This window comes from Lichenostomus cassidix, unplaced genomic scaffold, assembly GCF_008360975.1.
Source record: "Lichenostomus cassidix isolate B80296 unplaced genomic scaffold, HeHo_3.0 HiC_scaffold_39, whole genome shotgun sequence".
NCBI classification, from domain to species: Eukaryota; Metazoa; Chordata; class Aves; order Passeriformes; family Meliphagidae; genus Lichenostomus; species Lichenostomus cassidix.
Genome location: NW_028147446.1, coordinates 941,403 through 967,955, shown reverse-complemented (window position 1 = coordinate 967,955; position 26,553 = coordinate 941,403). Strand labels below are relative to the sequence as shown.

General features: G+C 58.4%; 2 protein-coding genes across 2 annotated transcripts in view; one reads left to right on the top strand and one right to left on the bottom strand.

The window, feature by feature from the left end:
• On the bottom strand, window positions 1-26,342 carry LOC146422634 (venom factor-like). The gene is made up of 24 exons (XM_085045772.1): window positions 26,222-26,342; window positions 25,413-25,750; window positions 24,638-24,832; window positions 23,463-23,624; window positions 22,192-22,321; window positions 19,897-19,968; window positions 18,985-19,185; window positions 17,947-18,061; window positions 16,700-16,785; window positions 14,826-14,965; window positions 14,503-14,712; window positions 13,211-13,277; window positions 12,280-12,366; window positions 11,255-11,458; window positions 9,839-9,914; window positions 9,142-9,301; window positions 7,435-7,530; window positions 7,192-7,342; window positions 6,153-6,322; window positions 4,806-4,847; window positions 4,365-4,484; window positions 1,596-1,746; window positions 662-740; window positions 1-4 (listed from the first exon to the last, which is right to left on the bottom strand). Exons 1-24 carry the CDS (start codon window positions 26,340-26,342, stop codon window positions 1-3), a joined length of 3,177 nt encoding a protein of 1,058 aa, XP_084901898.1.
• Window positions 26,343-26,399: 57 nt separating this feature from the next.
• LOC146422633 (procollagen galactosyltransferase 1-like) overlaps window positions 26,400-26,553 on the top strand; it is a 33,942-nt gene continuing 33,788 nt past the window's right edge. Inside the window, exon 1 of the mRNA XM_085045771.1 lies at window positions 26,400-26,471. Within this exon, the coding sequence (XP_084901897.1) occupies window positions 26,400-26,471 (72 nt within the window). The remainder of the gene's footprint in view (window positions 26,472-26,553) is intronic.

The following is a 26,553-nucleotide window of genomic DNA, read 5'->3' as shown; positions in this document are numbered from 1 at the left end:
TCAGCTGTCCCCAGGCTGTCCCCAAGCTGTCCCCAAGCTGTCCCCAAGCTGTTCCCAGGCTGTCCCCAAGCCATCCCCAAGCTGTCCCCATGTCCCCAAGATGTCCCCAGGGTGTCCCCAAAGTGTCCACAGGTGTCCCCAAGTTTCCCCCAAGGTGTCCCCAGGGTGTCCCCAAGGTGTCCCCAATGTCCCCAGTGTGTCCCCAGTGTCCCCAGTGTGTCCCCAGTGTCCCCAAAGTGCCGCCAAGGTGTCCCCAAGGTGTTCTCAGGTGTCCCAACCCCTCCCCAAGTTTCCCCCAAGGTGTCCCCAAAGAGTCCCAGATGTCCCCGAAGTGTCGCCAATGTCCCCAAGGTGTCCCCGAGGTTTCCCAAAGTGTCCCCAGGGTGTCCCCAACTTCCCCAAGGTGTCCCCAACCCCCCAAAAGTGTCCCCAGGGTGTCCCCAATGTCCCCAATGTCGCCAATATCCCCAATATCGCCATTGTCCCAAATGTCCCCATTGTCCCCAAATGTCCCCAATATCCTCATTGTCCCCAGTGCCCCCATTGTCCCCAATGTCCCAAAGGTCCCCAATATCCCCAATGTCCCCAATGTCCCCACTGTCCCCAATGTCCCCACTGTCCCCAATGTCCCCAATGTTCCCAATGTCCCCAATGTTCCCACTGTCCCCAATGTCCCCAGTGTCCCCACCTGGTGCAGATGTTGATCTTGATGGACCTGATGATATCCTCCTCTTCCTTGCCTGGTTGGGGACAACGAGGTGACATCAGAGGGACATCAAGGGGACAATGAGATGACAATGAGGTGACAATGAGGTGACATCAAGGGGACATCAAAGGGACATCAAAGGGGACAATGAGGTGACATCAAAGGGGACAATGAGGTGATATCAAGGGGACATCAAAGGGACATCAAGGGGACATCAAGGTGACATCAAAGGGACATCAAAGGAGACAATGAGGGGACAATGAGGTGACATCAAAGGGACATCAAAGGGACATCAGAGGGACATCAGAGGTGACATCAGAGGTGACATCAAGGGGACATCAAAGGGGACAATGGGGTGACATCAAAGGGGACAACAAGGGGACAATGAGGTGACATCAAGGGGACATCAAAGGGACATCAAGGGGACATCAAAGGGGACAATGAGGGGACATCAAAGGGACATCAAGGGGACATCAAAGGGGACATCAAAGGGACATCAAGGTGACATCAAAGGGGACATCAAAGGGGACAATGAGGGGACATCAAAGGGACATCAAGGGGACATCAAAGGGGACAATGAGGGGACATCAAAGGGACATCAAGGGGACAGTGACGTGACAATGAGATGACATCAAAGGGACATCAATGGGACAATGAGGGGACATCAAAGGGGACATCAAAGGGACATCAAGGTGACATCAAAGGGGACATCAAAGGGGACATCAAGGTGACATCAAAGGGGACAATGAGGTGACAATGAAGTGACATCAAAGGGACATCAAAGGTGACAACGAGGTGACATCAAAGGTGACACGGGTCACACCCAGGGGACACCGGGAGCTCTCCGGGTGACACTTTGGGGACAGGGAGGTGACAGCTGGGGACTCACCCATGTTCACGTCCTCCACGGTGACGCTGAGCTCGAACTTGTCACACTTGTTGTCCCTCTCAGGGACCTTGGCGTGGTACACTGTCACCACTGTCATTGTCCCCTGGCCGACGCCCTCCGCCTTCACCGTGAAGTCCTCGTTCAGCTTGGTCTGAGGGGACAGGGGACATTGGGGACAGGGGATGTCACCAGGAGGGGACAGGGGACATTGGGGGGGACAGGGGACATTGGGGACAGGGGACAAAGGACATTAGGAGGGACAGGGGACAAAGGACATTGGGAAGGGACAGGGGACATTGTGGAATGGGGAAACTGGGGACAGGGGACATTGGGGAGCAGGGACATTGGGGATTAGGAGATTAGGGACAGGATGTCCTGGAGGACAGGGACGTAGGGACATTGGTGGGACGGGACACTGGGGGACAGGGACATGGGGGGGACAAGGGACATTGGGGACAGGGGACATCGGGAGGGGACAGGGGACATTGGGAGGGACAAGGGACATTGGGGACAGGGGACATCAGGAGGGGACAGGGGACATTGAGAAGGGACAGGGAATGTCCCCAGGAGGGACAGGGGACAAAGGACATTGGGAGGGACAAGGGACATTGTAGGGGACAGGGGACATCTAGGGGGACAGGGGACATCGGGAGGGGACAAGGGACATCGAGGGGGACAGGGGACAAAGGACATCAGGAGGGGACATCGGGAGGGACAAGGGACATCAGGAGGGGACAGGGGACATCAGGAGGGGATAAGGCACATGGTGAGGGGACAGGAGACATGGGAGGGGACAAGGGACATCGGGAGAGAACAGGGGATGTCACCAGGAGGGGACAAGGGACATCAGGAGGGGCTAAGGGACATCAGGAAGGGACAGGGAATGTCCCCAGGAGGGACAGGGGACAAAGGACATTGGGAGGGACAGGGGACATTGGGGACAAGGGACATCAGGAGGGGACAGGAGACATCGGGAGGGGACAGGGGACATTGGGAAGGGCCGGGGGTTGGGGACATTGGAGACGGACAGGGGACAAAGGACATTGGGAAGGGACAAGGGACATTGGGGACAGGGGACATTGGGAAGGGACAAGGGACATCAGGAGGGGACGGGGGACATTGGGGACATTGGGGACATTGGGGACGGACAGGGGACAAAGGACATTGGGAGGGCACAAGGGACATCGGGAGGGACAAGGGACATTGGAGGGACAGGGAACATCAGGAGGGGACAGGGGACATTGGGAGAGAACAGGGAATGTCACCAGAAGGGGACAAGGGACATCAGGAGGGGACATTGTGAGGGGACAGGGGATATTGAGAAGGGACAGGGGACATCAGGAAGGGACAGGGGACATGGGGAGGGACAGGGGATGTCCCCAGGAGGGACAAGGGACATTGAGAGGGACAGGGGACATCGGGGGGACAGGGGACATCAGGAGGGACGTGAGGACAGGGAGGACATCAGGAAGGACAGGGACATGGGGAGGGACAGGAACATTAGGAGGACAAGGACATCGGGAAAGAGGTAGAGACATGGAGGACAGAGACAAGAGACATTAGGAAAAGGGCAGAGACATAGAGGAGGACATAGAGGGGACAAGGGACATCAGGAGGGGATGGGGGACATTGGGGACATTGGGGACGGACAGGGGACAAAGGACATTGGGAAGGGACAAGGGACATCGGGGGGACAAGGGACATTGGAGGGACAGAAAACATCAGGAGGGGACAGGGGACATTGGGAGAGAACAGGGGATGTCACCAGGAGGGGACAGGGGACATCAGGAGGGGGACAGGGGACACTGGGGACAGGGGACATCGGGGGGACAAGGGACATTGGGAGGGGACAAGGGACATCGGGAGGGGACGGGGAATGTCCCCAGGAGGGACAGGGGACAAAGGACACTGGGGGGACAAGGGACATCAGGAGGGGACAGGGGACATCGGGGACATTGGGGACAGACAGGGGACAAAGGACATCGGGAGGGGACAGGGGACATTGGGGGACAGGGGACATCAGGAGGGGACAGGGGACATGGGGACATCCCCAGGAGGGACAGGGGATGGTGGGGACAGGACATGGAAGGGACAATGACAACCAAGGCCATGGTGACAGGACAGGATTATCCTGGGACACGAACGTGACACATGACAGAGTGACAGGTGACAGACAGGTGACAATGACAGGTGACAATGACAGGTGACAAGGTCATCCTGGGACATCCCAGGCCTTGAGAGGACACAGAGTGGACATGACATGGAAGGGACAATGACAACGAAGGGACAATGACATCCAAGGCCATGGTGACAGGACAGGATTATCCTGGGACATGAACGTGACACATGACAGAGTGACAGGTGACAATGACAGGTGACAAGTGACAAGGTCATCCTGGGACATCCCAGGCTGTGACACGACACAGAGTGGACACGACACAGAAGGGACAATGACAACGAAGGGACAATGACAACCAAGACCACAACGACAGGACAGGATTATCCCAGGACGTGAAGGTGACAGATGACACAGTGACAGGTGACAGTGACAGGTGACAGGGTGACAATGACAGGTGACAGTGACAGGTGACAGGGTGACAAGATCCCAGGCCTTGAGAGGACACAGAGTGGACAATGACAACGAAGGGACAATGACATCCAAGGCCATGGCGATGGGACAGGACATGAAGAGTCCCAGCGGTGACAATGCCAGGTGACAATGGCAGGTGACAATGGCAGGTGACAGTGACAAGGGCGGTGTCCCCGTACCTCGGTGGAGCGCGCCACCAGCGCGTTGCGGTTCTCGATGCGGTACTTGACGGGGCTGGCGCGGCGCGGCAGCAACACCGAGACGTCCAGCTCCAGCTGCTGCTGGGACCGCGCTGTCACCTGGTACTGGGCAAGGGCTTGGAACACCAGGATGGTGGCCTGGGGGGACAGTGGGGACAGCGGGGTCACCATGGTCACCATGGGTCATCAGGGTCACCATGGGTCACCAGGGCTTGGAACACCAGGATGGTGGCCTGAGGGGACAGTGGGGACAGCAGGGTCACCATGGCTTGGGGACACCAGCTGTGCTGTCACCTGGTACTGGGCAAGGGCTTGGAACACCAGGATGGTGGCCTGAGGGGACAGCAGGGTCACCATGGTCACCTGGGGTCAGCTGGGGTCATTATGGTCAGCTGGGGTCACTATGGTCACCATGGTCACCACCTGGTACTGCGCCAGCGCTTGGAACACCAGGATGGTGGCCTGAGGGGACATTGTGGACATTGGGGACACTGGGGTCACCAGGGTCACCACCAGGTACTGAGCCAGGGCTTGGAACACCAGGATGGTGGCCTGAGGGGACATTGGGGACAGCAGGGTCACCATGGTCAGCTGGGGTCACCATGGTCACCATGGCTTGGTGACACCAGCTATGTGTCCACCTGGGACTGGGCAAGGACTTGGAACACCAGGATGGTGGCCTGAGGGGACATTGGGGACAGCATGGTCACCATGGTCACCACCTGGTACTGAGCCAGGGCTTGGAACAGCAGGATGGTGGCCTGAGGGGACATTGGGGACATTGGGGTCAGCTAGGGTCAGCTGGGGTCACCATGGCTTGGGGACAACACCTGATACTGAGCCAGGGCTTGGAACACCAGGATGGTGGCCTGAGGGGACACTGGGGACATTGGGGTCATCAGGGGTCAGCTGGGTCACTATGGTCAGCTGGGGTCACCATGGGTCACCATGGCTTGGGGACACCAGCTGTGTGTCCAGCTGGTACTGCGCCAGCGCTTGGAACACCAGGATGGTGGCCTGGGGGGACAGCAGGGTCATCATGGTCACCATGGGTCATCACGGGTCACCATGGGTCACCAGGGCTTGGAACACCAGGATAGTGGCCTGAGGGGACAGTGGGGACAGCAGTGTCACCATGGTCACCAGGGTCACCACCTGGTACTGGGCCAGGGCTTGGAACACCAGGATGGTGGCTTGAGGGGACAGCAGGGTCACCATGGTCACCATGGTCACCACCTGGTACTGGGCAAGGGCTTGGAACACTGGGATGGTGGCCTGAGGGGACAGTGGGGACACTGGGGTCACCCGGGGTCAGCTGGGATCACCATGGTCAGCTGGGATCACCATGGTCACCATGGTCACCATGGGTCACCAGGGCTTGGAACACCAGGATGGTGGCCTGAAGGGACAGCAGTGTCACCTGGGGTCACCTGGGGTCACCTGGGCTTGGGGACACTGGTGGAGAGCCACCAAGAGCTTCCGAGTGACCTTCGGACTCCTGTGCCACCAGAGATGTCCCCAAAAGGACAACCTCCACCCCTCCAAAGGTCACTTGGTGACCCCAAACCCCCTCAGATGTCCCCAAACCCACCAATCCCACCCCTGGTGACCCCAAACCCCCTCAGATGTCCTCCCTGCCATCCCCAGAGCCACCAAGTGACCCCGAGATGTCCCCGAGATGTCCCCAAAGTGTCCCCAGCGTTGACCCCGAGATGTCCCCAGGGGTGACCCCAAGGATGTCCCTGAGATGTCCCCAAGATGTCCCACCTGGGTGGATCCATAGCCTCCTCCGTAGTAGTTCTGCTGGGCCAGCCAGCGGACCACCGGCCCGGCCAGCTCGGACTTGTCCATCTCCAGCAGGGCCAGCAGGGCGTAGGAGGTCCCCTCGATGTTGTAGGTCCGAGCGTTGCGCTCCTCCCAGCTGACGCCGGCGCCGCCTGAGGGGACAGAGGGGACATCGAGGACATCGGGGGGTTGAGTGGTCACCTCGCCCTCGTGCCAGATTCCAGCCCCGGGTGAGGCTGAAGTTGTGGAGAACATCAGGAGAACCCAAAACCACCTCAGGAGAACCCAAAACCATCTACCCTGAGCCCGAATTCCAGCCCTGGGTGAGGCTGAAGTTCTGCAGAACATCAGGAGAACCCAAAACCACCTTTGGAGAACATCAGGAGAACCCAAAACCACTTCTGGAGAACCCAAAATCACCTTCCCTGACCCTGAATTCCAGCCCCGGGTGAGGCTGAAGTTCTCCAGAACATCAGGAGAACCCCAAACCACCTTTGAAGAACCTCAAGAGAACCCAAAACGACCTCCTTCCACCCCAATTCCAACCCCAGGTGAGACATCACCTTTGAAGAACCTCATGATGACCCAAAACCACCTTTGAAGAACCTTGTGAGGACCCAAAACCACCTTTGGAGATACCTCATGAGAACCCAAAACCACCTTTGGAGAACCTCATGAGGACCCAAAACCACCTCCTTCCACCCCAATTCCGACCCCTGTTGGGACATCATCTTTGGAGAACCTCAGGAGAACCCAAAACCACCTTTGAAGAACCACAGGAGAACCCAAAACCACCTCCTTCCACCCCAATTCCGACCCCTGCTGGGACATCATCTTTGGAGAACCTCATGAGAACCCTTTGGAGATCTCAGGAGAACCCAAAACCACCTCCTCCCACCCCAATTCCAACCCCTGTTGGGACATCACCTTTGGAGAACCTCATGAGAACCCTTTGGAGATCTCAGGAGAACCCAAAACCACCTCCTCCCACCCCAATTTCCGACCCCAGGTGGGACATCACCTTTGGAGTGCCTCACGAGGAGCCTCTCGGTCTTGAGCTTCCCGGCCAGGGCCAGCGCGTAGGACGCCAAGGCCACCGTGTAGGGCCGGGCCAGCTGCTCGTAGCGCCTGGTCAGGAACTCAGCGGCTTTGTTGATGCTTCCCTCCAAGCTCTGGGGACACAGGAGGGGACAATCTGGGATCTCAGGTGGCTTCCGTGAGGGTTTGGGGACCCTCGGGTGGCAGCGGCGGCGGTGGGACTCACGTTGATGTGGTCCTTGCAGATGTCCTTGGCCTCCAGCAGGGCGACGAGGACGAAGGCGGTGAGGGACACCTCGGGCTCGGCGCCGGCGTAGCCGCCCTGGGGTGGAGAAATGGGGAAAAAAGGTGGATTTTGGGGTTTTCTGGAGGGTTTGGGTGGTCTGGAGGTTGGAGGTTGTTCTGGAGATCTGTGATTGAGTGGGGTGAGGGACAGCTGAGGGACAGCTGAGGGACACCTGAAGTTCACCTGATCTTCAACCCGGGAACGTCGCAGGAACGGCCAAAAAACACGCAAAACCAACCCAAAAAAACCACCCGATCTGATCCAAACTTCACCCAAAGGATGGTCAAGGAGTTCCTGAGGTCCACGTGACCACCAAGGAGAACTCAAAAACACCCAAAACCCACCTAAAAACACCCCAAAACCACCCAAAACCGACCTAAACTTCACCTGAGGAACACCCGAGGAGTTCCTGAGGTCCACCTGACCTTCACCAAAAGAAAGTCCAAGGAAAATCCAAGTGAAACCCAAAAACCACCAAAAAAAACCCAAAACACCCGAATTTCACCCAAGGAACAACAAAAAACAACCAAGGAACACCCAAAACCCACCCAAAACCAACCCAAACTTCACCCGAGGAACTCCTGAGGTCCACCTGAGGAGTTCCTGAGGTCCACCTGACCTTCACCCCAAGGAAGACTCAAAACCAACCCAAACTTCTCCCAAAAAACACCCAAAGAATTCCTGAGGTCCACCTGAGCTTCACCCCAAGAAAGTCCAAGGAAAATCCAAGGAGAACTCAAAAACACCCAAAACCCACCTAAGAAACACACCAAAACCACCCAAAACCGACCTAAACTTCACCTGAGGAACACCTAAGGAACTCCTGAGGTCCACCTGAGCTTCACCCGAGGAAAGTTAAAAAAAAACACCCAAAAAAGTCCCCAAACCACCCAAACTTCACCCGAGGAACACCCAAAGAACATGTGAGCTTCACCTGAGGGACACCTGATCTTCACCCAAGGGACACCTGACCTTCACCCAAGGGACACCTGATCTTCACCCAAGCTTTGTCCAAAAACCACCCAAACTTCACCTGAGGAGCACCCATGGAACATCTGACCTTCACCTGAGGGTCACCTGATCTTCACCCAATGGACACCTGATCTTCACCCAAGGAACACCCAAGGAACATCTGACCTTCACCTGAGGGACAACTGACCTTCACCCAAGGAACATCTGACCTTCACCCAAGGAACACCTGATCTTCACCCAAGGAACACCTGACCTTCACCCGAGGGACAACTGACCTTCACCCAAGCTTTGTCCAAAAACCACCCAAACTTCATCCAAGGAACACCCAAGGGTCACCTGATCTTCACCCAAGGAACATCTGACCTTCACCAAAGGGACAACTGACCTTCACCTGAGGGACACCTGACCTTCACCTGAGGGACAACTGCTCTTCACCCAAGCTTTGTCCAAAAAACACTCAAACTTCACCTGAGGAGCACCCATGGAACATCTGACCTTCACCCAAGGAACATCTGATCTTCACCCAAGGAACACCCAAGGAACACCTGATCTTCACCCAAGGAACACCTGATCTTCACCCAAACTCCACCCAGAACCACCCGAGACCCTCCCACCCTTCCCCCAACCTCCACCCGACCTTCGTCCACCACCGGTGACCACCAGGTGTCCCCATACCACCATCTCCTTGTGGATGACCGGTCCGTCCTCCTGGAAGACTCCGTCCGGTTTCTGCTTGTTGAGGATGAGCCACTTGGCCGGACCGCAGATCTGGCTGTGCTCGATGTCCGTCAGCTTGCTGGCCATGGCGAACACCTTGACCACGTAGGCGGTCAGCCTGGGGACAACACGTGGTGGTGGTGGGACACCTGAGCGTGGTGGACCTGTCACCTGGCCCAGGTGGGGGTGGTGGGACACCTGAGCGTGGTGGACCTGTCACCTGGCCCAGGTGTGGATGGTGGTGGGACACCTGAGCGTGGTGGTCCTGTCACCTGGCCCAGGTGAGGGTGGTGGAGATGGTGGTGGGACACCTGAGTGTGGTGGTGGTGGTGGGACACCTGAGCATGGTGGTCCTGTCACCTGGCCCAGGTGAGGGTGGTGGTGGTGGTGGGACACCAGAGCATGGTGGACTTGTCACCTGGCCCAGGTGGTGGTGGTGGGACACCTGAGCATGGTGGTCATGTCACCTGGCCCAGGTGGTGGTGGTGGTGGTGGTGGGACACCTGAGTGTGGTGGACCTGTCACCTGGCCCAGGTGGTGGTGGGACACCTGAGCGTGGTGGACCTATCACCTGGCCCAGGTGAGGGTGCTGGTGGTGGGACAGCTGAGTGTGGTGGACCTGTCACCTGGCCCAGGTGAGGCTGGTGGGACTCACCAGGTGCTGGACGGTCGGTTGAGGAACGCGGCGTAGGAACTGTCCGGTTTGCGGAAGGCCAACTGCTGGGTGTAACCTGCGGGAGATGGTGGCTGGTCAAGGGGTGGACAGTGGTGGCCTCCAGGTCCTTCAGGCATTGGTCAGTGTGAGAAGTGGCCAGAGGTGGCTTCAGGGCCACCAATGTTCTCCAGGCATTGGTCACTTTGAGGAGTGTCCAGAGGTGGCTTCACGGCCACCAAGGTCCTCCAGATATTGGTCAGTGTGAGAAGTGGCCAGTGGTAGCCTCAGGCCACCAAGGTCCTCCAGGCATTGGTCACTTTGAGGAGTGTCCAGAGGTGGCATGAGGCCACCAAGGTCCTCCAGATATTGGTCAATGTGAGAAGTGGCCAGTGGTGGCTTCAGGCCACCAGTGACTTCCAACCATTGGTCAATGTGAGAAGTGGCCAGTGGTGGCTTCAGGCCACCAAGGTCCTCCAACCACTGGTCAATGTGAGAAGTGTCCAGAGGTGGCTTCAGGCCACCAGTGACCTCCAACCATTGGCCAACGAGAGGAGTGTCCAGGGGTGGCTTGAGGCCACCAATATCCTCCAGGCATTGGTCACTTTGAGGAGTGTCCAGAGGTGGCTTCAGGCCACCAGTGACCTCCAACCATTGACCAACACAAGGAGTGTCCAGCGGTAGCTTCAGGCCACCAGTGACCTCCAACCATTGGTCAATGTGAGAAGTGGCCAGGGGTGGCTTCAGGCCACCAGTGACCTCCAACCATTGGCCAACACAAGGAGTGTCCAGGGGTGGCATCAGGCCACCAAGGTCCTCCAGATATTGGTCAATGTGAGAAATGGCCAGTGGTGGCTTCAGGCCACCAGTGACCTCCAACCATTGGCCAACGAGAGGAGTGTCCAGGGGTAGCTTGAGGCCACCAAGGTCCTCCAGATATTGGTCAGTGTGAGAAGTGGCCAGTGGTGGCTTCAGGCCACCAGTGACCTCCAACCATTGGCCAACACAAGGAGTGTCCAGGGGTGGCGTGAGGCCACCAAGGTCCTCCAACCATTGGTCAATGTGAGAAGTGTCCAGGAGTGGCTTCAGGCCACCAATGACCTCCAACCATTGACCAACACGAGGAGTGTCCAGGGGTGGCTTCAGGCCACCAAGGTCCTCCAGATATTGGTCAATGTGAGAAGTGGCCAGTGGTGGCATCAGGCCACCAGTGACCTCCAGGCATTGGTCAATGTGAAAAGTGGCCAGGGGCGGCTTCAGGCCACCAGTGACCTCCAACCATTGACCAGCACAAGGAGTGTCCAGGGGTAGCTTCAGGCCACCAGTGACCTCCAACCATTGGTCAACGTGAGAAGTGGCCAGTGGTGGCTTCAGACCACCAGTGACCTCCAGGCCATTGGTCAGTGGGACCATCCCCACCTTTTTTGATCAGCTCGATGGCCGCTGTCCGGCGGTCAACGCCGAAGTTCTCCCACTGCAGGGTCTTGTCCAGGTAGTGGACAGCGATGACCGTCGGGGTCATGCCGATCATGTTCTGCTCGCCGCAGCCCGACGGGGTGACGATCAGGTGCTTCAGCTTGGCGCCGTCGATGGCCTTCTCCACGATGATGGACACCGGGTTGCCTGGGACACCAGGGGACATCTCAGCGTCTGGGTTGTCCCACCTGTCCCACCCTGAGATGTCCCAGCTGTCCCATCCCAAGATGTTCCACCTGTCCCACCACCCTGAGATGTTCCACCTGTCCCACCAACCCTGGATGTCCCACCTGTCCCACCACCCTGGGATGTCCCACCTGTCCCACCCTGAGATGTCCCAGCTGTCCCATCCCAAGATGTCCCACCTGTCCCACCAACCTAGGATGTCCCAGCTGTCCCACACCAAGATGTCCCACCTGTCCCACCAACCCAGGATGTCCCACCTGTCCCACCCTGAGATGTCCCACCCTGAGATGTTCCACCTGTCCCACCAGCCCAGGATGTCTCACCGGTCCCACACCAAAATGTCCCACCTGTCCCACCCTGAGATGTTCCACCTGTCCCACACCAAGATGTCCCACCTGTCCCACCAACCCGGGATGTCCCACCTGTCCCACCCTGAGATGTCCCACCTGTCCCACCCTGAGATGTCCCACCTGTCCCATCCCAAGATGTTCCACCTGTCCCACCAACCCAGGACGTCCCACCTGTCCCCATCACCGTGCCAGGGACACCTTGGTGGCCACCCAAGTGACACGCTGGGCCAGCCCCAGGAGGTCACACGTGACCACCTTGAGGGGACAACCCTTCACACCAGGGTGAAGGTGGACACAGTGACGTCACCACCCCAGGGACACCACGATGACCACTCAGGTGACACTGGGACAGCGCCACCAGGCCACACCTGACCGCTCTGAGAGGACAACCTCCCGGGGTTGTCCCCACCGCTGTCCCCTCCCGGCGCTCACCTTGGATGCTGACTTTGGTCTCCGACTCGGTGTTGGGGACGATGTCCGAGAGGTCAGCGGCCTTCACCTTCTCCTCCTGCACCCCATCTGTGGCGTGGGGTGGACATGGTGACCCCCAGAGCTCCCAGGTCACACCACGATGTCCCTTGTCCCTCCAGGGTCACACCACGATGTTCCTTGTCCCTCCAGACCTCCCATGGTCACACCAGGATGTCCCTTGTCCCTCCAGACCTCCCACGATGTCACTTGTCTCTCCAGACTTCCCATGGTCACACCAGGACCTCCCATGGTCACACCAGGATGTCCCTTGTCCCTCCAGACCTCCCAGGGTGACACCAGGAACTCCCAGGTCACACCACGACGCCCCTTGTCCCTCCAGACCTCCCATGGTCACACCAGGATGTCCCTTGTCCCCAGAGATGTCCCAAACCCACAGTGGGCTGTCCCTTGTCTCCAAAGATGTCCCAAACCCAGAGTCGAGTGTCCCTTGTCCCCAGGATGTCCCAAACCCACAGCTGGACCTCTCTTGTCCCCAAAGATGTCCCAGACCCACAGTGGGATGTCCCTTGTCCCCAAGATGTCCCCAAGCTGGACCTCTCTTGTCCCCAGGATGTCCCAGCCCCAGTGGGATGTCCCTTGTCCCTAAAGATGTCCCCAAGCTGGACCTCTCTTGTCCCCAGGATGTCCCAGCCCCAGTGGGATGTCCCTTGTCCCCAGGATGTCCCAAACCCACAATGGGACCTCCACTGACCCTCAAGATGTCCCAAACCCACAGTGGGCTGTCCCTTGTCCCCAGAGATGTCCCAAACCCACAGTGGGATGTCCCTTGTCCCCAAGATGTCCCCAAGCTGGACCTCTCTTGTCCCCAAGATGTCCCAAACCCACAGTGGACTGTCCCTTGTCCCCAAGCCTGGCCATGGTGGTCACTCACTGACTCCCTTCTTCTGCGGGTCCAGCTCGACGATCTTCACTGTCTTCTCCAGCCGCATCCCCTCGGGCTGCCCAGGTAAAGGTGGGGCTCAGGTGGGGTCAGGTGGGGCTCAGGTGGAGCTCAGGTGAAACTCAGGTGGAGCTCAGGTGGAGCTCAGGTGGAGGTGGGGCTGTGATGGGGCTGAGTTGGGGCTCAGGTGGAGCTGAGGTGGAACTCAGGTGGAGGTGGGGCTGTGGTGGGGCTGAGGTGGAGCTCAGGTAGAGCTCAGGTGGGGCTGAGGGGGAGCTCAGGTGGGGCTGAGGTGGAGCTCAGGTGGAGGTGGGGCTGTGGTGGGTCTGAGGTGGGTCTGAGGTGGAGCTCAGGTGGGGCTGAGGTGGGGCTCAGGTGGAGCTCAGGTGGAGCTGGGGCTGTGGTGGGGCTGAGGTGGGGCTGTGGTGGAGCTCAGGTGGGGCTCAGGTGGAGCTCAGGTGAGGCTCAGGTGGGGCTGTAGTGGAGCTCAGGTGGAGCTCAGGTAGGTCTGAGGTGGAGCTCAGGTGGGGCTGGTCTGGGGTCCCACCTGCCCAACCCCTCCAGAGCAGCTGGGAGAGACCTCCCAGTATGAACCAGTATGAACCAGTATGAACCAGTACCCCCTGTCACACACTGGTGGCCACTTGACCACCTTGAGGGGACAACCCTTCATCCCAGGGTGAAGGTGGACATGGTGACGTCACCATCCTGGGGACACCTCAATGGTCACTCAGGCCATCCTGAGGGGACAACCCTTCATCCCAGGGTGAAGGTGGACACACCACCATGGACATCTTAGGGACACCTCAATGGTCACTCAGGTGACACACTGGGACAGCCCCAGGAGGCCACCTGACCACCTTGAGGGGACAACCCTTCATCCCAGGACGAAGATGGACACAACACCACGGACACCTCAAGGACACCTCAATGGCCATCCTGGACAACCCTTCATCCCAGGGTGAGGATGGACATGGTGATGTCACCACGCTGGGGACATCACAATGGTCACTCAGGTGACACGCTGGGACATCCTTAGGAGGCCACATTTAGCCATCCTGAGGGGACAACCCTTCATCCCAGGGTGAGGATGGACACATCACCACGGACACCTCAAGGACACCTCAATGGCCATCCTGAGGGGACAACCCTTCATCCCAGGGTGAGGATGGACACAACACCACGGACACCTCAAGGACACCTCAGTGGCCATCCTGAGAGGACAACCCTTCATCCCAGGACACCACCACGGCCACGTCAAGGCCACCACCACGGCCACTCACCACAACTCGGAGCTTCTTCTTGACTCCGTCGCCGTACTGACCGCGGACGGCGGCCTTGACCTCGATGTCCAGCAGTCCGAGCTTGAGGGGGACGATGACGAAGGACACGGTGCGGGACGACTCGCCCTTCACGCGCAGCGTCTGCTGGAATCGCCGCTTGGCCGTCGAGGCGCTGCACAGGTCGGGGTTGTGGACCAACTCCACGCGCACCTGGGCGGGGACAGAGGGGACGCCGCGGTCACACGGGGAGGGGACACCTGAGCAGGATCCAAAACCACGTCCGGAGAAGGTGGTGGGACCCCAAAACCACGTCCCCAGCTGACCGTGATCTCGTGCAGCCAGTAGTTGTAGAGGATGGCGCGGATCTCCACCTGCTCGTTCCTCACCACCGAGTAGGGCAGGCGCAGGTCGATGAAGAAGTTCTTCATCACCGTGATCTCGTAGGGGTCGGCCACGCACAGACCTGCGGTGGGGACACACCAGGGGGTTGGGGACACCTCGTGGCGCTGAGGTGGCACCGAGACCTTCTGAGGGACCTGAGAGGCTTTGTGAGGTTTGGGAGATTCCTCAAACCCTCAAACGAGTTGTGCCAAGGTTGAGGAGATCCATCAAGTCCCATGGACTTCTCCCAATGTTTAGGAGATCCCTCAAGTCTCAGGAGTCTTCCCAGGGTTTAGGAGATCCTCTGAATCCCAAAGAGTTCTCCCAAGCTTTAGGAGATTCCACAAGTCCAAGGAGCTCTCAGAAGGTTGAGGAGATCCATCAAGTCCCATGGACTCCTCCCAATGTTTAGGAGATCCATCAAGTCTCAGGAGTCCTCCCATGGTTTAGGAGATCCCTCAAGTCTCAGGAGTCCTCCCATGGTTAAGGAGATCCATCAAGACCTAAGGAGTTCTCCCAAGCTTTAGGAGATCCATCAAGGCTCAAGGACTCCTCCCAAGCTTTAGGAGATCCCTCAAGTCCCATGGACTTCTCCCAAGGTTTAGGAGATCCCTCAAGTCTCAGGAGTCCTCCCAAGCTTTAGGAGATTCCTCAAGTCCCATGGACTTCTCCCAAGGTTTAGGAGGTCCATCAAGTCCCACGGACTCCTCCCAAGCTTTAGGAGATTCCTCAAGTCTCAGGAGTCCTCCCATGGTTTAGGAGATCCATCAAGTCCCAGGAGTCTTCCCAGGCTTTAGGAGATCCTCTGAATCCCAAAGAGTTCTCCCAAGCTTTAGGAGATTCCACAAGTCCAAGGAGCTCTCAGAAGGTTGAGGAGATCCCTCAAGACCCATGGACTCCTCCCAAGGTTGAGGAGATCCATCAAGTCCCAGGAGCCCTCCCAAGTTCAGAACATCCCCAGAAGCCCATGGAATTCTCCCGAGCTTTAGGAGATCCCTCAGGTTCATAGGAGTCCTCCAAGTTCAGGAGATCCCTTGAATCCCAAAGAATTGTCCCAAGGTTTAGGAGATCCATCAAGTCCCAGGAGTCCTCCCAAGGTTGAGGAGATCCCTCAAGACCTAAGGAGTTCTCCCAAGGTTTAGGAGATCCATCAAGTCCCAGGAGTCCTCCCAAGGTTGAGGAGATCCCTCAAGACCTAAGGAGTTCTCCCAAGGTTTAGGAGATCCATCAAGTCCCAGGAGTCCTCCCAAGGTTGAGGAGATCCCTCAAGACCTAAGGAGTTCTCCCAAGGTTTAGGAGATCCATCAAGTCCCAGGAGTCCTCCCAAGGTTGAGGAGATCCCTCAAGACCTAAGGAGTTCTCCCAAGGTTTAGGAGATCCATCAAGTCCCAGGAGTCCTCCCAAGGTTGAGGAGATCCCTCAAGACCTAAGGAGTTCTCCCAAGGTTTAGGAGATCCATCAAGTCCCAGGAGTCCTCCCAAGGTTGAGGAGATCCCTCAAGACCTAAGGAGTTCTCCCAAGGTTTAGGAGAATCCACAAGTCCCACAAGTCCTCCCAAGGTTTAGGAGATCCCTCAATCCCATGGACTTCTCCCAAGCTTTAGGAGATCCCACAAGTCCATGGACTCCTCCCAATGTTGAGGAGATCCCACAAGTCCCAGGAGTCCTCCAAACCTTTAGGAGATCCCTCAAGTCCCATGGACTTCTCCCAAGCTCTAGGAGATCCCTCAAGTCCAAGGAGTTCTCAGAAGGTTGAGGAGATCCCTCAAGTCCCATAGACTTCTCCCAAGCTTTAGGAGATCCCTCAAGTCCCATACCCTTGGATGGGGACAGGCTGACGGCCAGGACCTCCCAGGTGGTGATGGAGTCCTTCAGGTACACAGGCAGCGTCTTGGCCGAGACCCTGGAGAGGACAGGAGTGACCAGGAGGGACATGGACCACCCCAGCCAGGCTGAGGGGATGTCACCACGGGATGTCCCTTGTCCCCAAGATGTCCCAAACCCACAGCGGGACTTCCCTTGTCACCAAAGATGTCCCAAACCCCCAGGTAGGACCAGGAGCTTGGAGATGACCCCTGAGCAGACCACAGGTGGTCCTCAGCCAGCTCCAGGGGGTCAGTGGTGACCGTGTCTGGATTTGGGGTGACCATGTCTGGAGTTGGGGTGACCATGTCTGGATTTGGGGTGACCACAACCAGTTTAGGAGTGACCATAACCAGTTTTGGGATGACCACAACCAGTTTAGGAGTGACCACAACCAGTTTTGGGGTCTCCAGAGCTGTCTGAACAGGATGGACATAGGATGACCATCCCCAGACCAGACCATGGGGTGGGACGGTGGTGGAGTTGGGGGGACCATGACCAGTTTTGGGGTGACCATGTCTGGATTTGGGGTGACCACAACCAGTTTTGGGGTGACCATAACCAGTTTATGAGTGACCATAACCAGTTTTGGGATCTCCAGAGCTGTCCAAGCGGGACAGACACAGGATGACCACCCCCAGACCGGACCATGGGGTGGGACGGTGGTGGAGTTGGGGTGACCATAACCAGGTTTGTGGTGACCATGTCTGGATTTGGGGTGACCATAACCAGTTTAGGAGTGACCACAACCAGTTTTGGGGTCTCCAGAGCTGTCCGAGCTGGATGGACACAGGATGACCATCCCCAGACCAGACCATGGGGTGGGACAGTGGTGGAGTTGGGGTGGCCATAACCAGTTTTGGGATGACCACAACCAGTTTAGGAATGACCATAACCAGTTTTGGGGTCTACAGAGTTGTCCAAACAGGATGGACACAGGATGACCACCTCCAGACCGGACCATGGGGTGGGACAGTGGTGGAGTTGGGGTGACCACAACCAGTTTTGGGGTGACCATAACCAGTTTTGGGGTCTCCAGAGCTGTCCAAGCTGGATGGACACAGGATGACCATCCCCAGACCGGAACATGGGGTGGGGGTGTGGTTTGGGGGTGTTGGTTTGGGGTGTGTTTTGGGGTTGGTGTGGGGTGGGGTGTGGGCCATGGGGTGGGACAGTGGTGGGACAGGAGGTCCAGGCTCACCCCAGGTCGTTGGGCGCCTCGGTGAGATGTTCCACCTGCCACAGCCAGCTCTCGGGGAAGAGACTCCGCGAGACGATGTCATCGTCCGGCGAGAAGAGATCGTCGTCCTCCTGGCCTGGGGGCGGTGGCATCGGACCTCGCGAGCGTGGCCTCAGGGCTGTGACCCCTGAGTGGAGCCGGGATGACCCCAGTGCCACCGCAGTGTCACCTCAGTGCCACCCCAGTGTCACCCCAGTGTCACCTCAGTGCCACTCCTTGTCTTGCCCAAGCAAGGCCACCCAAGTGCCACCCAAGGGTTGCCCAATGTTCATCCAAGGGTTGGCCAAGGATGGCCAAGGAACGCCTGAGGGACACCTGAGCTTCACCTGAGGGACACTTGAGGGACACCTGACCTTCACCTGAGGAACACCCAAGGAGTTCCTGAGGTCCACCTGACCTTCACCAAGGAACACCTAAGGAATTCCTGAGGTCCACCTGACCTTCACCCAAGGAAAGTCCAAAGAAACACCCAAAGAAACACCCAAGGTCCACCTGACCTTCACCAAGGAACATCTGAGGAACACCCCAGGGATTCCTGAGGTCCACCTGACCTTCACCCAAGGAAAATCCAAGGAACACCCAAAGAAACATCCAAGGTCCACCTGACCTCCACCAAGGAACATCTCAGGAACACCTAAGGAGTTCCTGAGGTCCACCTGACCTTCACCAAGGAACATCTGAGGAACACCCAAGAAGTTCCTGAGGTCCACCTAACCTTCACCAAGGAACACCCGAGGAACACCCAAGAAGTTCCTGAGGTCCACCTGACCTTCACCAAGGAACACCTAAGGAATTCCTGACGTCCACCTGACCTCCTCCCAAGGAACATCTGAGGAACACCCAAGGTTGGTTTGGTTTAACCTTCACCAAGGAACATCTGAGGAACACCCAAGAAGTTCCCGAGGTCCACCTAACCTTCACCAAGGAACCCCCAAACACCACCCAAGACCACCCAACCTCCACCCAACCTTCTCCCACCCCCCCCAGCCCAACACTTGCTTCTGGCCAGGCCGGCGGTCGGCGACTTCTTCTGCTGGTCGCGCTTGGCCGTGATGAAGGTGCAGCAGTCGAGGAAGGCGCGGACGCAGGCCTGGCCCTCCTGGATGTACGCTGTCCTCTGCTCGCAGCCGTGTCCCATCGGGTTCTCCTTCATGCCGTCCTCGCAGCACTTCCGCTCCAGCTTGTCCGAGTACTCGGCCGCTGAGGGACAGAGGGACAGCGGTGGTGGTGGTGGGGTGGGTTTTGGGGTGTGGGACATTCTGGTGGCTTTTGGGACATGGGGACATTGGGGTGTGGGACACTCTGGTGGCTCTTGGGGGTGTGGGACATTCTGGTGGCCTTTGGGACATGGGGACATTGGGGTGTGGGACATTCTGGTGGCTCTTGGGACATGGGGACAGCAGGGTGGGGACGTTCTGGTGGCTTTTGGGGGGTGTGGGACATTCTGGTGGCCTTTGGGACATGGGGACATTGGGGTGTGGGACATCCTGGTGGCTTCTTGGGGGTGTGGGACACTCTGGTGGCTCTTGGGACATGGGACTTTTGGGGGTGTGGGACATTCTGGTGGCTTTTGGGAATGTGGCTTTTGGGGTTGTGGGACATTCTGGTGGCCTTTGGGACATGGGGACTTTGGGGGTGTGGGACATCCTGGTGGCTCTTGGGTATGGGGACATTGGGGTGTGGGACATCCTGGTGGCTCTTGGGGGTGTGGGACACTGGTGGCTCTTGGGACATGGGGCTTTGGGGGTGTGGGACATCCTGGTGGCCTCTGGGACGTGGGACACTTCGGTGGTCTCTGGGACATGGGACACTCTGGTGACCCCAGGGACAAGGGACACCCCAGAGTGCTCCTGGGGACAAGGGACACCCCAGAGTGCTCCTGGGGACAAGGGACACCGTGGTGTCACCTACCCTTGGTGCCCTTGTACTCGGCGAGGGCCAGCGAGCGGCGCTTGCGCCTGGCAGGCTGGGGACACTGGAGCTCTGGGGACAGAGGGGACAATGGTCAGTGACCCATAGGGGAGCTCTGGGGACAGAGGGGACAATGGTCAGTGACCCACAGTGACCCACAGGGGACAGAGAGGACAATGGTCAGCACCCCACAGTGACCCACAGGGGACAGAGGGGACAACGGTCAGTGACCCACAGGGGACAGAGGGGACAGAGGGGACAATGGTCAGTGACACACAGTGACCCTCAGAGGACAGAGGGGACAATGGTCAGTGACCCACAGTGACCCATGGGGGACAGAGGGGACAATGGTCAGTGACCCACAGTGACCCACTGGGGACAGAGGGGACAATGGTCAGTGACCCACTGGGGACAGAGGGGACAATGGTCAGTGACCCACAGTGACCCTCAGGGGACAGAGGGGACAATGGTCAGTGACCCATGGGGGACAGAGGGGACAATGGTCAGTGACCCACAGGGGACAGAGGGGACAATGGTCAGTGACCCACAGTGACCCACAGGGGACAGAGGGGACAATGGTCAGTGACCCACAGGGGACAGAGGGGACAATGGTCAGTGACCCACAGTGACCCACAGGGGACAGAGGGGACAATGGTCAGCGACCCACAGTGGAGCTCTGGGGACAGAGGGGACAATGGTCAGTGACCCACAGTGACCCACAGGGGACAGAGGGGACAATGGTCAGTGACCCACAGGGGACAGAGGGGACAATGGTCAGTGACCCACAGTGACCCATGGGGGACAGAGGGGACAGAGGGGACAATGGTCAGTGACCCATGGGGGACAGAGGAGACAATGGTCAGTGACCCACAGTGACCCACAGGGGACAGAGGGGACAATGGTCAGTGACCCACAGGGGACAGAGGGGACAATGGTCAGTGACCCACAGTGACCCACAGGGGACAGAGGGGACAATGGTCAGTGACCCACAGGGGACAGAGGGGACAATGGTCAGTGACCCACAGTGACCCACAGTGACCCACAGGGGACAGAGGGGACAATGGTCAGCACCCCACAGTGTCACATCCCAAAGTTCAGGGTCACCTGTCCCATCCCTGAGATGTCACACTGCTCCACCCTTGAAATGTCACATCCCTGAAGTGTCACCTCTCCCATCTCCAGGATGTCACATCCCCGAGGTGTCACCTCCTCCATCCCTGAGGTGTCACATCCCTAAAGTGTCCCCTCCCCCATCTCCAGGATGTCACATCCCCAAGGTGTCACCTCAACCATCCCCCAAATGTCACCTCCCCCGTCCCTGAGGTGTCCCAGTTTCCTGTCCTTGAAATGTCACATCCCCGAGGTGTCACCTCCCCCATCTCCAAGATGTCACATCCCCGAGGTGTCACCTCAACCATCCCCCAAATGTCACCTGTCCCATCCCTGAGGTGTCACCTCCCCCATCTCCAAGATGTCACAACCCCTAGGTGCCACCTCCCCCGTCCCTGAGGTGTCACACTTTCCTGTCCTTGAAATGCCACATCCCTGAGGTGTCACCTCCCTGTCCCCAAAGTGCCACCTCCCCCATCCCTGAGGTGTCACCTCCCCCATCTCCAAGATGTCACAACCCCTAGGTGTCACCTCCCCCGTCCCTGAGGTGTCCCAGTTTCCTGTCCTTGAAATGTCACATCCCCGAGGTGTCACCTCCCCCATCTCCAAGATGTCACATCCCCGAGGTGTCACCTCAACCATCCCTGAGGTATCATCTCCTCCATCCCTGAGGTGTCACCTCCCCCATCTCCAAGATGTCACATCCCCGAAGTGTCACCTCCACTGTCCCTGAGGTGTCACACTTTCCTGTCCTTGAAATGTCACATCCCCGAAGTGCCACCTCCCCTGTCCCTGAGGTGTCACATCCCCGAGGTGTCACATCCCCGAGGTGTCACCTCCCCCATCTCCAAGATGTCACATCCCTGAGGTGTCACCCCCCTGTCCCTGAAGTGTCACACTTTCCTCTCCTTGAAATGCCACATCCCTGAGATGTCACCTCCCCTGTCCCTGAGGTGCCACATCCCTGAAGTGTCACCTCCCCCATCTCTGAGGTGTCACATCCCTGAAGTGTCACCTCCCCCACCTCCAAGATGTCACATACCCAAAGTGCCACCTCCCCTGTCCCTGAGGCGTCACACTTTCTCACCCTTGAAATGTCACATCCCTGAAGTGCCACCTCCCCTGTCCCCGAAGTGCCACCCCCTTGTCCCCGAGGTGCCACCCCCCTGTCCCCAAGTGTCCCACCTGACCGCTGGGGTGTGGTCAGCGCGACGCTGGTGGTCAAGCTCAGGCCAGCGTCCGCGAAGACCCCGATGTTGTCCCTGCCGCTGCCCGGCGTGCAGCCGATGTCACTCTTCTCCACCGTGTCCCAAACCTGTCACCAAGGGGACACCGGGATGGTCATTGTCACCACCAGGGGACATTGTGATGGCTATTGTCACCACCCAGGGGTGATAGGGACACTGGGATGGTCATTGTCACCACCAGGGATGATGGTGACACTGGGATGGTCATTGTCACCAGCCAGGGACACTGGGATGGTCATTGTCACCACCCAGGGATGATGGGGACACTGTGATGGTCATTGTCACCACCAGGGATGATGGGGACAGCTGGGATGGCCATTGTCACCAGCCAGGGATGATGGTGACACTGTGATGGTCATTGTCACCAGCCAGGGACACTGGGATGGTCATTGTCACCACCAGGGGATGAAGGGGACACTGTGATGGCCATTGTCACCACCAGGGATGATGAGGACACTGTGATGGCCACTGTCACCAGCCAGGGGTGATGGGGACAGCTGGGATGGTCATTGTCACCACCTGGGGACGCTGGGATGGTCATTGTCACCAGCCAGGGATGGCAGGGACAGCTGGGATGGTCATTGTCACCAGCCAGGGGTGATGGGGACAGCTGGGATGGTCATTGTCACCAGCCAGGGATGATGGGGACACTGCGATGGTCATTGTCACCAGCCAGGGATGATGGGGACACTGTGATGGTCATTGTCACCACCTGGGGATGATGGGGACAGCTGGGACGGCCATTGTCACCAGCCAGGGATGACGGGGACACTGGGATGGCCATTGTCACCACCCGGGGACACTGGGATGGTCATTGTCACCAGCCAGGGATGGCAGGGACAGCTGGGATGGTCATTGTCACCAGCCAGGGATGATGGGGACACTGTGATGGTCATTGTCACCACCTGGGGATGATGGGGACAGCTGGGACGGCCATTGTCACCACCAGGGATGATGGGGACACTGGGATGGCCATTGTCACCACCAGGGGACAATGGGGATGGTGACAGCCATGATGGCCACCCCTTGGGGACATTGGGGACAAGGCCACACACCCATGTCTGGGTGAGGTTCTCCTTGCTGAGGACCAATGGCCATGGCCACCACCAGGGGACATCGGGGATGGGGACAACCATGATGGCCACCACCAGGGGACAGGGACAACCATGACAGCCACCCCTTGGGGACATCGGGGACAAGGCCACCCACCCGTGTCTGGGTGAGCTTGTTCTTCTTGCTGAGGACGAAGACACCTTTGTCCACTGCCACCAGCCCCACGTGGGCCTTGTGGTCACCCTCGATGCGCAGCCTCATCGGTGTCCCCGGGTCGTGGACGCGATTGTCACCTTCTGTCGCGCCCTTCACCACCAGCTGGCACGGGAGGGACACGGCGGTGACGTCCCCAGGGTGTCCCCAAAGCCACCTTTGTCCCTTCCAGCCCAAGTCAGACCCACCATGGGCAGTTGGTGGCCGTGGGTTTTGTGGCTGGGTCACCAGGGCCACCAGGGCCATCTGGGTCACCAGGGCCACCAGGGTCACCTGGGCCACCTGGGTCACCAGGGTCACCTGGGTCACCTGGGCCATCTGGGTCACCAAGGCTACCTGGGCCATCTGAGCCTCCTGGGTCACCAGGGTCACCAGGGTCACCAGGGCTACCAGGGCTATCTGGGTCACCAGGGTCACCAGGGCTACCAGGGTCACCTGGGCCATCTGGGTCACCAGGGCCCCTCAAGGACCTCCCAAGTCCCTCAAGAACCTCCCAAGGACCTCCAAAGTCCCTCAAGGACCTCCCAAACTTCTCAAGGACCTTCTAAACTCCTCAAGGACTTCCAAAGTCCCTCAAGAACCTCCCAAACCCCTCAAGGACCTCCCAAGTCCCTCAAGGACCTTCTGAACCCTTCAAGGACCTCTCAAACTCCTCAAGGACCTCCCAAGACCCTCAAGAACCTCCCAAACTCCTCAAGGACCTCCCAAACTCCTCAAGGACCTCCTAAACCTTTCAGGGATCTCCCAAGCCCTTCCAAAGAACCCCCAAAAGCCCCCCAGGTGCTTCCAAATGTCCACCAAGTCCCTCAAGGGCCACCAAAACCTGTCCAATGTCCACCAAGTCCCTCAAGGGCCACCAAAACCTGTCCAAAGTCCCTCAAGGGCCACCTGATCTTCTCCAAGGTCCACCAAACCCCTCAAGGGCCACCTGAACCTTTCCAAATGGCCACCAAATCCCTCAAGGGCCACCTGAACCTGTCCAAGGTCCACCAAACCCCTCAAGGGCCACCTGAACCTTTCCAAATGTCCCCCAAACCCCTCAAGGGCCACCACTCCGGCCACCTCCAAGGCCCCACCCAACGCCCCCAGGACCCCCCGGGGCCATCAGGGTCACTCACGGTGCCCATGCAGGTGTCCTTGACGTCCACCCAGACGGAGTCGGCCACGATCTCGCCGGGCAGCACGTGGTAGTAAGCGACGATGCGGAAGGACGGGATGAGGTCAGGGGTCACCTGCAGGCTCATGGTCACCAGGCTCTGGCCGGCCTCGTGCTTCTGCCGGCCGGCGCGGAGGATGCGGCCTTTGCTCATGATCTGCGGGAAACGCCGGCGCGGTGACCATCCGGGTGGCCGGGAGGTCAAGATGAGTGACCGCCGGTCAAGGTGAGTGACCACCCAGACATCTGGCTGGTCAAGCTGAGTGACTGCCAGTCAAGCTGAATGACCGCCGGTCAAGCTGAGTGACCACTGGTCAAGCTGAGTGACCGCCGGTCAAGCTGAGTGACCACCCAGACATCTGGCTGGTCAAGCTAAGTGACCACCGGTCAAGCCGAGTGACCACCCAGACATCTGGCTGGTCAAGCTGAGTGACCACCACTCAAGCTGGGTGACCACCCAGACATCTGGCCGGTCAAGCTGAGTGACCACTGGTCAAGCTGAGTGACCACCCAGACATCTGGCTGGTCAAGCCGAGTGACCACTGGTCAAGCTGAGTGACCACCGGTCAAGCTGAGTGACCACCCAGATATCTGGCTGGTCAAGCTGAGTGACCACCAGTCAAGCTGAGTGACCACTGGTCAAGCCGAGTGACCACTGGTCAAGCTGAGTGACCACCAGTCAAGCCGAGTGACCGCCGGTCAAGCCGAGTGACCGCCGGCCAGCCGCGGGAACCCACCAGGTAGGTGAAGTAGGGCACGGTGTCGCGGACGTGGTTGTTGTTGGTCTTGAGGTGGAAATTGACCGCCAGGCTGTCCCCAGGCTGCAGCTCGCCTTTGGCCACGTCCAGGTGCAGGAAGTTGCCCGAGTTGGCCTGGCTGCGGTAAGCCTCGGCGGTCATCTGCCGCCACGCCTGGCGGTTCGCGGGCAGCCCGTGCTGGACGGTCCGAACCTGGGGTGGAGACACGGTGGTCAGCGGGGTCAGCGGGGAGGGCTTGGCCGCTGGAGAGGTTCCATGGAGGTCTTGGCCACTAGAGAGGCCTTGGCCACCATAGAGCTTTTGGCCACCACAGAGGTCTTGTCCACCAGAGAGGTGTTGGCCATCATGGAAGTCTTGGCCATTATGGAGGTCTTGGCCATCATGGAGATGTGTTGGTCATCATGGAACTCTTGGCCACCCTAAAGGTCTTGGCCACCATGGAGCTTTTGGCCACTACAGAGGTCTTGGTCATCATGGAGGTGTTGGCCACCCTAGAGAGCTCTTGGACACCCTAGAGATCTTGGCCATTATGGACATGTGTTGGTCATCATGGATGTCTTGGCCACCCTAAAGGTCTTGCCCACCATGGAGCTTTTGGCCACTACAGAGGTCTTGACCACTACAGAGGTCTTGACCATCATGGAGGTCTTGGCCACCATGGAGTTTTGGCCACTACAGAGGTCTTGGTCATCATGGAGGACTTGTCCACCAGAGAGGTCTTGGTCATCATGGAGGTCTTGGCCTCCATAGAGATCTTGACCATCACTGAGGTTTTGGCCATTATGGACATGTGTTGGTCACCATGGAGGTCTTGACCATCATGGAAGTCTTGACCACCCTAGAGATCTTGGCCAATATGGAGGTTTTGGCCATCATGGAGGTCTTGGCCACCCTAGAGATCTTGGCCATTATGGACATGTGATGGTCATCATGGAGGTCTTGGCCACTCTAAAGGTCTTGGCCACCATGGAGCTTTTGGCCACTACAGAGGTCTTGGTCATCATGGAGGACTTGTCCACCACAGATGACTTGACCACTGTAAAGGTCTTGGCCATCATGGAGATCTTGGCAACCCTAGAGAGCTCTTGGACACCCTAGAGGTCTTGGCCATTATGGAGAT

Bases quoted from the DNA above. Each gene is read 5' to 3' on its own strand.
- LOC146422634 (XM_085045772.1), bottom strand. From the start codon at position 26,342: ATGGCCAAGATCTCTAGGGTGGCCAAGACCTCCATGATGGCCAAAACC. The intron at 22,322-23,462 runs GTGGGTGGCCTT...CCTTGGTGACAG, and splicing joins ACAAGCTCACCCAGACACGG to GTTTGGGACACGGTGGAGAA. The intron at 1,747-4,364 runs GTACGGGGACAC...CTGTCCCCTCAG, and splicing joins TGGTGGCGCGCTCCACCGAG to ACCAAGCTGAACGAGGACTT.